The following is a 13,936-nucleotide window of genomic DNA, read 5'->3' as shown; positions in this document are numbered from 1 at the left end:
ACCCTCTGTCTTTTCTGGTAGTTTCTCACGGAAAACACCTTCTGTTAAATCACTCAAGAAACAAATAAACAAAAATGTTTACAAGGAACTTTGGCTCAAATACTACACATTCATTCTTTCATGAATTTCAAGAAAAGCCATTACTTTTCTTGAACTACGCTAACAGAAGCCTATTGGTAGAGCAGTGATAGGAATGAGAGATGCTTTTTTGTGTTTTGCACCTAGTCTTCATAATCCCTTGCCAAGGGAGGCATATCTAGACTCCCTTCAGTTACTTTTTTTTCTACCAAATAGAGGCATGCTGATTCAGATTAATCTTAGGTAGGTATTTTAAATATTTAAAGAAATGCCCAGCAAATCTAGAGCAAAACTCAATGTAGCCTCAAATTCATGAGTCAGCACCAGGGGGATAGCAGACGGTCAAGGCAGATGTTTGCATGCGTGCCCGGTTTTTGAACCTCAGTGATGAATTCCTTTCCATGCCTTTATGTAAGAAATGGGTATTATGGATCTGAATGCTGATTGGTAAGGCACACTACTCAAAAAAGTTCATTACATTAAACTTTATTAACGATACAAAAAATAAAATATAAATGTCCCATTTTTGCATTCAGAAAGATGTATAGAGTGTTTCTGATTTGTCTTCATTCATTTGCAGGTTTGGGTTTTAATTCCATTGAATGAAATTGAATGAACATGTCTGTCCTTTAGAAATGCACACTAAATATATATAGGATATGGTTATTAGAATGAAGAGTTTCCAGGATTGAGACACTGGAAGAACCCTTTTATAAAACAACAGAGTCTATTTTTATTTTATTTTTTTATTTCTGTGAGGATAATAACTTATTGAATGACCAGGAAAAGGGTAATTAGGCAAAAGAATTTAATAGTCATTGTGGTAGGCATTCTTTGATAAATAGTTCAGTTTTCCAGGTATAGATTACATAAGCATATTTTACATACCTGTTCAGAGCTTTAATATTTTTAGACTAATGTAATAGAAATGAACCCAAACAAGAAAATGTGTTAAAAATGTGTGCACCATGTTAATTATCTTTTCATTTTGAAATTAACAGCTTCTCTTCATCTTAAATTAATTGAATCTGTTCTGAACAAGCTTAATTTGTTGCTAAGAGATATTCTCAGTAAGATGAGTGCAATGCATTACATTAATATTCATACAGATTTAAATGCAGAGAAGGGTTAGTAGCTGTCTTCAGAATGGACAAACTTGACCAAAGCAATATAAAGTAGAATTACTTCCCAATATTTGGAAATCATACTTTTGTTAATGCAATGAACAAAGTGATGGTTGCTTTTTTCCCCCAACCAGACCACAGTCCAATTTATCATCAATTTGCAGTCAAGTTTCATACCTGTGCTGAGTTTGTCAAGTCAGATATCCACCACCCTATTCCAAGGCATCTGATTTTCCTAAATGAGGAACTTGCAATTCTCTCTGCTAAATTTCATTGTTATTTTCAGCTATTTTTTTCTAGTAAGTTAAAGTTAATTTAAATTTCTCCAAATTTAAGCTCCACTATTCATTCAGTTTTGTGTCTACAAATTAGATAAGCTTACATCCACCTTTTCATCCACAAAATAATTCATAGAGGTGGTTATGAATTCATGATTATAAAACTGAATAGGAGGCACAGCAGACTTTCAGCCTACTCTTTGGAAGACAACAGGTAGTCAGCTACCTGACTCACTCAGCACAGGTGATTGCTGATTCAGATAGCAAGCAGTCAAAATCAGGTAAAGAAAGGAGAGTAATGGAATATGCATGACTCTTCAAGAAGAAGCCTTTTGCAGGGTTAATTAACCATTAGGCAAAACCTGAAACTCTGGCTGTTACACAGCATGATTCAAAACTTCTTGTTTTGTTAGAAAGAACTCCTCTGGAAGGCAAGGCACAAGACAAGGGTGTCCACTATCTCCATTATTATTTATCTTTACTCTGGAAGTATTAAATAGAAGGATAAGACAAGATACAGAAATTAAAGGATTGAAAATAAAAGATGAAACATATAAGCTACAAGCATTTGCCGATGATTTAGTGTTTATTTTGGAAGAACCTTTACAGATGATTCCTAAACTATGGGAAAAGATAGAAGAATATGGAAAAGTGGCAGGACTAAAAATAAATAAAGATAAAACTAAAGTAATAGTAAAGAACCTCACAGATAAACAAAAAAGGCAAATACTAGATAAACAGAGGTACAAATAGTGAAAAAAGTTAAATATTTAGGTATTCATCTTTTGGCTAAATGTTCGACAATAAAAGAAGACAATTATATAAAATTATTAAAGCTAGATTTGGAAAGATGGAAAAATCTCAAATTGTCAATATTAGGAAGAATTGCTACAGTAAAAATGAATGTGTTGCCGAAGATTTTATTTTTATTTCAAACGATCCCGATAAAGCTTGAGAGAAAATTCTTTCAAAACTTAAATTCATTGGTTTTGAACTTTATTTGGCAGGGGGAAAAAAGCTAGAATTAAGATGAAAACATTACAAGATGCTAAGGAAAATGGAGGTTTTGGGTTGCCGGAATGGACATTGTATTATCAAGCATCTGTGTTAACATGGGTGAAAGAGTGGATAACACTCAGAAATAAAAGGTTATTGTATTTAGAGCAGTGATTCTCAACCGTTCTAATGCCGTGACCCCATAATACAGTTCCCCATGTTGTGGTGACCCCCAAGTAGGTGTGGCCACCAATAAGAGGGAGTAGGACAGCTAGGGAAAAGGGAAAAAAATGGCGGACAGCATGGTTTGGCGACCCCCGTGAAATGGTCATTCGACCCCAAATGGGGTCCCGACCCACAGGTTGAGAACCACTGATTTAGAGGGACATGATTTACAATTGGGGTGGCATGCTTTTTTATGGTATGGGAAAAACAGAGTTCATAAGTACTTTCAAAATCATTTTATAAGAAATGCCTTATTAACAGTATGGGAAAAAATTAAAACTAAAATATATTCAAAAATTCCAGGGTGGTTATCAATGATGGAGGCATTTATACATCTGAATCTGGTAGACTTTAAAAAAGTATGGACATATAAAGATATTTTAGATATTAAATTAAAATCTAAACAAGAATTGGAAAACTTAGAAATAAATTTGTCCTGGTGGGCACATTTGCAGATACAAAGTAGATATAAAAAAGATGTAAAAATGTATGGACTTTACAAGGATCAAAATGTGTTTGATAAGATTTTGTTAACCTCGGATGAGAAATTAATTAAGAAAATGTATATTTTTTGTTAATTTTAGATATGGAAAGTGAACAAGTGAAAGAAACAATGATAAGATGGGCAAAAAAATTTGGTTATGATATAGAATTAGAAAAATGGCAAATGTTATGGGAGAGAAACTATAAATTAACAATGTCAACTTCATACAAAGAAAATTTGTATAAAATGTTTTATAGATGGCACCTTCCACCAGCAAGATTAGCAAAAATGTTTAAAAATATGCCAGATAGATGTTGGAAATGTAAACATAATATAGGCACGTATTACCATATTTGGTGGACATGAGGGAAGGCAAAGGCCTATTGGAAAAGCATACATATGTGGTTAGAAAAAATATTGGGTGAACAAGTGGATTTTAAACCTTAACTTTTTTTACGAGGCATTATGTTTGAAAAGATTAATGAGCAGAAATTATATTTAATTCTACATATTACCACAGCAGCAAGAATAATTTTTGCACAGTACTGGAAGAATGAAGGATTGCCATCAGAAGAAGAAATAATCACGAAAATATTGGAATGTGCAGAGATGGACTATGGCGCTGAAAGATAAAGAAGATGCGGACTATTATAAAATTTGGAATTTATTCTATTCTTGGTTAGAGAAAAGAGTGAAGGATTAGGAAGTGAACATGTATTAGCTTAGCAAAGACCAGACAACTTGTTTGATTGGAAAAATTAACATATGTTGATGGGAAAAAAATAATAAAAAAAAGAAAAAAAAAGAACTCCTCTGGTTCTTTTCCTGATTTCTTTTGACTTTTCCCTTGCAAATGGAACTTCAACTTATAGCCTCTGGTTTGGATTTTTTAGATCCGTTTGGCTCTAGGACTACAGTGACATGCTCTTTTTAAAATTACTTAAACCTCAGCTACGATAAGAGTTTCATGTGTGATATTTTTTCTCTGCATATCTTTTGCTATTTAATTTACATCTCATTTCTAATATTGTTTGTGAACTGATTTAAGTTTAAGCTAATAAAACTAGTGGGAAAGTGCTAATGCTTCCTGCTTGTTTGCCATCTGCCTAGTGCAGGATTTGGGGCTGAACTGGTATCACTCTTCAAAACAAAAATGTGTTGCTAGATAAAAGCATTTATATTAATTACTATAGACAGCTGCAGCAAAAACAAAAGTAGTTATGTACCCTTAAATACTATGATAATGCTTGGGAGGGGAAACATACATGGACTGTAGACATGAAATTGTATATGCAAATGCAGGGCTTTTTTGGATGGAACCTTATAGGGTAGGCAAGGCAGGTTGTATGATGTGTGAGTTCCGGCACCTTTTTTTTTTTAAGAAAAAAAGCACTGTGCAAATGTATTTAATATATAGGGCAGAAAAGTTAATTTGCATTTTGTAATGCATTGTAATATGTGAAAGAGCTGGATATTTTTATTAAACAGTAATTATAAAACTTGTAATAAGCAACTATAAGGTTACATTGTCACTTGCAAGAAACAGCAACTGGAAAGCATCAAGATAAACTATGAAACTTTGGAAAAGTTTGTCACATTGTACACACTGTGAAAGAATTTTGGTTGAAATGAAATGGTGTTTCTGTAGGACGACCCCCCCCACTCCCAAAAAACTACTTACTTAAATGCAGGAGAAGATGGTATGTTTTCCTGATAAATTTCCAGATCCATAATGCCAAGACTGCTAGAAGTACTGCTGTTGCCATTGCTGACAATGCAAAAATGTTAATATTAATACTAGTCTGCTCCAATATGCACTTAAACACAACGTTAAGCCAAAGTGACTGGCAGAACTGCTACTTTTCTATTTGTCAGAATGAACATGCAGGTCTTGTTTGCTTAGCAAACCATTATTAACAGAACAAAAAATAAGTGGAGAAAGCAAGTGAACTGTTACAGTGGTATATAGCTAGTGATATTTACTACTAAAGAAAGAACTAAATCTGTAGTACAGAGGTTCTCAACCTTTCTAATGCTACAACCCTTTAATACAGTTCCTTATGTCGTGGTGACCCCCAACCCCCCATCCAGCTGGCCGGGGAGGGGGGGCAGGAAGGCCGCTCTGCCAGCTTCGCCCAGCCTCGTTGGAGAAGCACCATTCCTCTCCCTCCTTCTCTCTTTCTGTCTCTCTTTCCTCTCTTTCTCTTTCCTCTTTCTCTTTCCTCTCTGTTCTCTCTTTCTCTCTTTTTCCTCTTTCTCTTTCTCTCTTTTTCCTCTCTTTCTCTTTCTCTCTCTTTCCTCTCTCTTTTCCTCTGTTTCTCTTTTTCCTCTCTCTCTTCCTCTCTCTCTCTTACGGCAGCATCATCGAGGGTCCAAGCCGCCCCCAGCCCAGCCTCCACCGTGTCCTCAGCCAAACGGGCAGGAGAGGGAAGCAGGACGGGAGGCAGCGGCTTCAGTAGTGGCAGCAGCGGTGGCACGGCTGCATTGTCGGGGGTCCCCGCTGCCCCCAGCCTGGCCACTGCCCCTGCTGGGACTCTGCACTGCCCGGCCTCGCCCTCCGCCCATTGATGGAGCCGCGGTGGGAACAGTATCCGCCTGAGCCTCCTGGGGGGCAGCAGGAAGAAGAAGGAGAGGAGGAGGGCGAGGAAGCAGCCACCCAAACTCGGAGTCTGTGTTGCCCAGCTTCGCCCTCCACCCATCGATGGAGCCACGGTGGGGGCTGGTGCCATGTGGCCCCTGCCAGCCTGGCTGCTCCCCCCCAGGCACCCTTCTTGTCCCAGCGCCTGCCCAAGCCGCCTGGGGGGCAGCAGGAGGAAGAAGGGGAGGAGGAAGAGGAGGGCAAGGAAGCCGCCGCCAGTGCCGGGCCCCAGGAAGAGGCTCTCCTCTCCTACCATTCCTGCATCTCCTTCTTCCTTCCCAGCAGCCTGGACTCCGGCATGCCTTCCCGGCCAGCGGGGCTAATGGTCGGGCTGGGTTCAGGAATGCAGGGGCTGGTCTCCCTTGGGCTGCAGCTTGCGGGAGGGCTGGCCCGCTCAGCGGAGCCTCCAGTGGGCCGCTCCCAACAGGGATCCCAGGGCTTCCCCAGGCGGCTCCAAGGCCACGAGGCCCTGGCTGCGCTTCTCCCAGGGGGTGGGGCATCCAGGCGCAGGCCAATCAGGAGTCCTGCAGGAGGTAAGTCTGCCTGAGAGAGAGAGAGACGGGAAGCGAAAGTGCCTCTTTCTCTCTCTCTCTGCAAATGGTGGAGGAGGCCATGCGGAGATGGATGCGGAGCGGTGTCTCAGTTCCTATCGGAAATATCCATCGGAAATATGTCTTTTCCAATGGTCTTAGGTGACCCCTGTGAAAGGGACGTTCGACCCCCAAAGGGGTCACGACCCACAGGTTGAGAACCGCTGCTGTAGTATGTGATTTGAAATGAAGATGAACTTTTCAGCCCAGGATAGCAAATCATCCTTTATAAAAGGTGATTAATGCTTGCATATGAGTCAACTGATATTAGTAGCAAATTGTGTGTGATGCACCAGTTAAAATATATTGTTTTGAAGGTGCTAACAGGAGATATGAACACCTGATGATATTGAATTAATGATGATTGGTTTATATATCTTCCAATTATTTGGTGTTGCAATGACCAAGTATTTAGCAAGTTTATACCAAATCTACTTTAAGTCTGCTCACATTATAATTCTTTTGAGTATCTTTCCAAAAACTCAGAAACCTCTTATAAAATAAGAACCACTACTTGGCAGCCAGATATATCAATCTGCAGCTACAAATATTTGATTGTTTTGGCAGTACTGAGCCACATAATGTGAAAACTGAAAACAATAATTGTCCCTTCATACAAATTCTCAATTTTGTTGGACAAACGATCTCATAGTGCAATGCTAAATTATTTTTATGAAGAGAAAAGTGTTAAAACAGTTGTGAATTTCTTTACTTTGTTATGATATCTGTGTCAACATAGGCTTAGATATAAACACTTAGAAAATGTGAGTGAGCAGTAGAATAAAATATCTGTAAAAAGAATAGACCATTCAAATTATTTCTATAGACTGGGCATTCAAGCCTAATACAGCTATGTAGATCTACACATATTCTGAAACTTTGCTGTTGATTACGTACGTACAGTCATGTAATAAGACTGAAGTGCTTCACAGAAAAAGGCACCTTACAATAGATATTTTCCTCCAGATTTTTCTACTCCGATATCTACCCTAATGGCAAATGAGAACTTGGTGCAGCAGAGCAATGTACAAGTCACTCAAGTATTAATGCAACATATGTGTCAGAAATATGGAATGAAAAAAAAATGAGCTTGATTGACTAATTAGCTTGTCCCTTAGTATTTTTCTTATGGGAATGGAAAACAATTGCTTTGGATGAGATTACAATTTCTTTGCATGATTTCCAAAGCTGTAATGAGGTCTCCTGGAACTCAGTATGAAAATTAAACCTCTTTTTCCAGAATTCATTTTAAGAAAACCATAAGCCAAACATTTATGCAGTTTATAGCTTGAAGAGCATAAGGTTACCTCATAGATCTCTCACTGAGTTGCAAATAGCTGCTTGTATCATCAGGATTGTTTGCCAGCTGGCACCAGCTGCTACATGTGCTTTCTTCACTGCTGCTAAGAGGGATTGGAAACTCTTCCACTGCTGTATTGTTCACAGAGGCTTCAGATTCAGGGCAACTACTTACTGTCAAACTGATTGGTAAAAGAAAAAACATTCTTGATGAAACTATCCTGTAATTCTTACAACTGAAATAATTCAAACTCTCAACACTCTTGCAATAATCATGGAATCATTAGACCCTAATTATACTGCCTTTTTTGAAGATGCATCTGTTACCATATATTTTACTAGAAGAACTAAAATGGTATTCTCTCTTGTAAGGATTGTAGACTGCAGTTGGTACCACTATACCCCCTATATTTCCATTCCCTTCTGCTCCTTGAGAAATCAATCACCTTTTCCATTGTTGTTGAGCAAAATTAAAGTACAGTTTGCTTCAAGAATGGAAAAATGGGAGAAAGAACAGATTAGGAAAAGAATGTAATTAAGAGTTTTAAGCAATGTGATCTTTCTTGTTAGATCAATTCATCTCCTTATCCACTATCTGATATTAGGTGAGTGGTGATCAGACAATGGAACTATTCGGTGGCAATGTGATAGCTTCTGAAAATTCTCTTTACAGCTGCTTTCCTGGCTGTTTATTTGGGTTAATTTTAAGTACCATGCAAGACCTCATTTGTTAAGGCATTAATAAAGCTGTTCATCTCTTTTAGGTTAAATCTGTATTTTATATGAATTTATATTAACTCCTGTTTATTTTGTTTGCTGTCCTTGGTTTTACTGTTGTTTATAAAAATATAAAGGAAAGTTATATATAAATATTTTACTTAATTTAAAAACAAGAAGCAATGGATGGAAACTAATCAAGGAGAGAAGCAACCTAGAACTAAGAGAAACTTCCTGACAGTTAGAACAACCTGCCTCCAGAAGCAGTGAATGCTCCAACACTGGAAGTTTTTAAGAAGAGACTGGACAGCCATCTGTCCAAAATGGTGTAAGGTTTCCTGCCTGAGCCGGGGGTTGGACTAGATGACCTCCAAGGTCCCTTCCAACTTTACTATTATTATTATTATTATTATTATTATTATTATTATTATTATTATTATTATTATTATTATTATTTCTTTAAAGGAATAATCTCATGTGCAGGCATGGCAATTCTCATATTCTATCGTTCTTCTGTAAATAAATATAAATGTTTTCAGGATCAATTGGGGAAACTGACCAATGACAATAATTGGGCAAGACTGGTAAAGTGTCCAGGTTTTCTGTGGGATAATAAATTTCTTCATGATTGAAACAATTTGAGCCTTCAATTCTACCTCATATGACACCAGAACACTGCAACTGTCAGAAATACATGCCAATTACCAGGTGCCCAAATTTTGATCACATGACCATGATGCTGCTGCAATGGTTGTAAGTGAAAACTAATCATAACTCACTTTTTTCAGTCTCATTGTAAGTTCAAAAAAAATCACTGAATCATGGTAAGTCGAGGACTATCTGTAACAAGATTTGAGTATGCAGCAGCACGTGCTTTGGTATCCATGCTCAACAGTTGGCAAACTAGCTAATAATCAGGCAGTCACCAAGAAACCAAAGTATTTCATTTTTTTAAATTCTTCATCCTGTTTCTTGGATTTTCTCCTCTATTTTCATCCTTTCTTTTGTATTACCTTCCTTCTTCTTGCCTGATTTCTAAGCTAACCAAGTTGTTAATTATGCCTTTTCTTCTGTCCCTTCATACATTCCTTTCCTTGTTCTTCATACTTCTAGGGTTAATTTTTGTAGTTTTTTAAATCCTGTTTTATCTTTCCAAACTCATAATTGCTGGTTTGGTGGATGAACTAGGCTGCCTACAATTCCCCAACATACCTGCATACAATATTCTTGCTTGCTGTTGTGGTAATCGTACAATTGATAGCGAGTTGCTTTTCTCTTTTTTTGAATCACTTTATTATGGCTAAGAAAGAATGTATGATGATGATGTTGATGTGTGTGTATGTGTGTGTGTGTTTGTGTATGTCAGAGTTGTGAATGCATGAAAGAGCAAATCATGAGTAGTTATTTCAAATCTATTAATATATTGAATTATATATTGAATTATGTAAATATACTACATTTTCAATTGCTTATTTATTTGAACCCATCCACTCATTATTCTAGCAATCTTGGAGCATGGCCCAAACCCACTCTGGGCTTAGTCAAGGTTGAAAAAATCACAAGACTGCTTCTTTACTTCTTTGCCTCTTGCTTTCCTACTGGTGCACTACTAGTTTGTCTGCCATAAAGTCTTACGTTCTTTTGGGGAATGAAACTTACCCATGGCCTTTTGAGGAAATTAGCTGTTGTCCTGAATCAGCATCTATGGGTTTTATTTTGAGTAGATCTCTTTTTTCCCCAGAGGTAACATTAACTCCATTTAAAGGCTCTGAGGCATTATCAAGGTCTTGTCTTTGATCTGTTTCAATCTGGATTAAAGGCACTTCCCTGAGGCAAGAAGAGCTCCTGTGTTTTATAGAAAACAATCCAGCGAATGAGGCCTGCTGTTCTTTCTCATCTAAATACCTTCTGTCTCCAAATGGTTTAGAATCATTTTGCATCCCTGATGGAATATAACTGCTTTCTGTGACATGATCTTCCTTTGTGGAATCTTGGTGGATGGCTATTAAAGTTTTCCCACTTTCAACAATATTTGCAGCAAGTCTGTGTGCATATTGTTGAACATGTGGTGGAGAGTCATAAGGATGCTGGTCAGGTTGTGCAACCTCCGCGCTATCTTGAATTATTCTGTTCTTGCACATCAGAGCTTTAATGGAATTTGCCCAGGTCTCATGAATGAGCATGCCAGTTACCTGATCAGTCCTACATCTTTGGTACAGGTAAGAATCTGATTTACAGAGTCCTGAAGAAGATGCTGTGTTGACTGGATAGACATTTAAGGAATCTCGGTGGCCACTATGAGAAAAGCCATCTAATGAATTTGCCTTAATGGGCATATTTACTGTTAGCCTAGATGTTGAGGATCTGTTGTCAGGGACTGAAGATTGTCTGAAACAAAAAGATGATCGTTGAGAAGGAAGTAATAAGCTGCTGCTCCATTCCTTTGCATTTGTAGCAGAATATACTTTTTCTTTATGTTCTTTTTCAATTTCCTTTAACATATACCTATAAAACTCTTCAGTTATACTTTCGGTGCTTGACTGTTTGGATGGGCAACTTGGCTTTACATTGAGGTGGCCATTCTTTTTGGTTACTTGTTGCAGTGCAGACGTTATAATATTATTTGCATTTTTCCCAGCATAGTAGTCAAGTAATAAATCAAACTCTCGGCCTTCAGTTTCCATCTGGTTGACCATAAACCTTGAAAACTCATCTGTAATGCTTTCACAACTAGACTGCTTGGAGACTGAACTAGTCCTGCTTATTGGCTGTCCTAAAGAATTTATGAGAGCCAAAGTATTTATAGACTCTTTAGAATCCAAGTCCTCCTCAGGAATGCTTTCACAGCTGGATGCATTGACTCTATTCCATCGGTCACAATGGAGCCTATTTTGAGGATGGTTTGAATTCTGCCATACATTATCAGCCACAGAAAACTCAGCTAAATTCATAATTTTAGCAGCTGCTTCATTTGCAAAGTTATTGCTCAAATCAAGGGTGTCATCAAGGTTAATTGAGTCATCCACAACTCTATTCATAAGCCATTCTTTTAATTCAGGGTGTTCATCAGTTTTTCTTTTGATCTCGCTAAGTCTAGGTGGCCTATGTTTTCTCACAGTTGAGCCGCTGGATTGGGTTTCCTTTTTCCTTTTCATAGGTCGACATGGCAAAGCCTGGGACATCAAATAATCACTTCCTCTTTTCCATGCACAGAACCAAGGCTGCTTGCCATTTGAATTATCAAGGCAAATGGCAGCAATTTCTGTTGCCATGGAAACCACTGTTTCTGCCAATTCTTCTGCAAAATCTGTTATGCAGTATTTATCTGCTGGATGCATTAAATATACCAGAGGTCGGGTAGACAAAATACCTTGATTATCCAAAAAAGGTACACTAAGCTGTCTTTCATTGTGCCACACTGTACCACATGTGGGCTCTTCATGATTTTCTGTTTTTATGGAGACACTGGAAGTTAGAAATTCTTGAAGGCCATGTTTGCCTTCACTGCCCAATGTCAGTTTTTCTCTGCCACTAAATGGATAGAGTTCTGCCTTCATGTGATTGCTATTTGGATTTATGGGTCTGCATTCTTTTGTAATTTTTTTCAAATACCTTTTCTTGGAAGATGTTTTTCTGGAGGGTGAACTCTGAGCATTGACTGTAGATAGAGATTCCAGGGCATTTGGCACAATTTCCTCTTTGACATTGTTCATCAAATTTGTCATGAATAGACCATCCTTGTCATGGAAATTACTGGTGAGCTTATTATTGTAGCAGCTTGAAGACTGATGCAATACATCATTTTTTGTCTCTTTTGGTTGGCAGTCCATTACCTGTTTGTTAAACTTATCTGGAATGAAAGTATTTGAACATTCATTAAGCTGTGTAATGTCATTCATTTTCTTGCAAGTGAAGTAAAATACATTAAATAGAAGCCGATTTGCAGTTGCAGTAAAAACATCTTGTGTGCTTTCTAAACATGCACCTATGTTCTTTTCTGAACGTTGTTTCTTTCTAACTTCCTCTACAGAATGCCTCAGAATAATATTGGACAAATTCTGAGCAAGTTCATCAACAATGACTTCATCCAGAAAGGCAGTTGAGGGCTTTGTTGCAGCCTGAACAATTTTTCCATTTAGAGACTCCATAAATTCTCCTATAGTTCTGTATGCATGAGGTCTGGTTAATACTAGAGATGCCTCTTTGAACAAGACTTGTGCAATGCTATTGTTCAGATTCTCCATAGTGCTTCCAATGGCTATGCTACAATGGAGCGTAACAGCTGCTGATGTCTCAGCTGCAGATAAGAGTCCACTTGAAGTTACAGGATAGATATCTTTTTTTCCACCAAGTCCATGAACAGAAACTACATTTGCTGTCTGAGCCATGTGTGAAAGGGCAGGTGGAAATGAGTACTCCATAGAGTTACAATTACTGTTGATACTTTGGGCAGTTTTTTCCTTGACTTCATGATTACCCACAGTCATTGCAGAGCTCATGGATTCCTGTTCGCTGAGCTTTTCTGCAGCATGTGGACTTGAAATGGTACCAATGACAGTAGCTGCACAGGCCAAAGCTACTTCCAAAGGACTCTGAGTACTTTTGCTGAGACCATTGTTTTGGAAAAAATCTGGACCAGAAGAATGTTCAACTTCAGACCAAGGATATAAGCTTGGAAAGTTAGACCCAGGCCACTCAGATTTATCAGAACCATCTGGACTCTGAACAATAACAATTTTTGGAAGTACATTCCATGACCGGCAAGCCATTTCATTCTGTGTTGCACATGCTGTTGAAGTTAAGGGGTTGCTGACAGAGATGTTGAGGGCAGTTTCTTTGGTAAAGGTTGACTGAGACAATCTAATGAATGCATCTTGCAGGACAGACTCTGCCAAATTTGTAGCAAACTGACCTGTAGGAGCTTGATCATTTTGAATGAGAGGATGAGGTGTTTTTTCAACTCTACAATTTAATATGTCCAAATGACTTTTTTGTCCTGCAGCTAGATCATCCGATAAAATCACATCCTCCTTAGTTGTTAGGGTCAAACATACATTTTCTGCTATATTATCACTTTTGCAAAAGTCTTTCTGATCAGCACTGGACAGTGGCTTATATTTTCCAGTTGTATTATACTTTCCAACTTTCCAATTAAGCTGCTTAATGGCTTCATCTACAGTTTGTAAAACACTGTCTTCAGCTTCACTATTATATTCTTCTTCAGATGACTCTGAAGTTCTAGTAGAAGCCGTGCTATTATGGCTAAGGCAACTACCTTTCAGAAAAAAGGGCACTTGGGCCTTTTTGCAATGCAAGTCTTCACAATCTTCTTCTCTATACTTTTTGAATTCAGCTGCAAGATGCAGATTTTCATCACCTGGAAAAGAAAAACAATACATTGATTTGCAAAAACAGTCCCTTGACTAGTGGGCATTTCCAAGTATGATGAAAAGGAAAGAAAATCACACTCAGAATGATCAAATATCTCTCTCATGGATATTTTGAAT

The 13,936-nt window shown here is 37.9% G+C and overlaps 1 protein-coding gene across 4 annotated transcripts in view; it reads right to left on the bottom strand.

Annotated features, from left to right (window-relative positions):
* The window catches only part of LOC120311433 (SPHK1 interactor, AKAP domain containing), a 72,911-nt gene that overhangs the window by 6,287 nt on the left and 52,688 nt on the right, over positions 1–13,936 (bottom strand). For all 4 annotated transcript variants that reach the window (XM_039350907.1, XM_039350908.1, XM_039350911.1 and 1 more), the window contains 4 exons: positions 10,089–13,806; positions 7,721–7,894; positions 4,867–4,953; positions 3–52 (listed from right to left, as the gene is read on the bottom strand). In XM_039350907.1, the coding sequence (XP_039206841.1) occupies positions 3–52; positions 4,867–4,953; positions 7,721–7,894; positions 10,089–13,806 (4,029 nt within the window). The remainder of the gene's footprint in view (positions 1–2; positions 53–4,866; positions 4,954–7,720; positions 7,895–10,088; positions 13,807–13,936) is intronic.

The sequence above is a fragment of the Crotalus tigris genome, unplaced genomic scaffold (assembly GCF_016545835.1).
Source record: "Crotalus tigris isolate CLP2741 ecotype Arizona unplaced genomic scaffold, ASM1654583v1 scf7180000018364.571795, whole genome shotgun sequence".
NCBI lineage: Eukaryota > Metazoa > Chordata > Lepidosauria > Squamata > Viperidae > Crotalus > Crotalus tigris.
The sequence above is the reverse complement of the archived record's forward strand: the minus strand, read 5'-3'. Positions and strand labels throughout refer to the sequence as shown.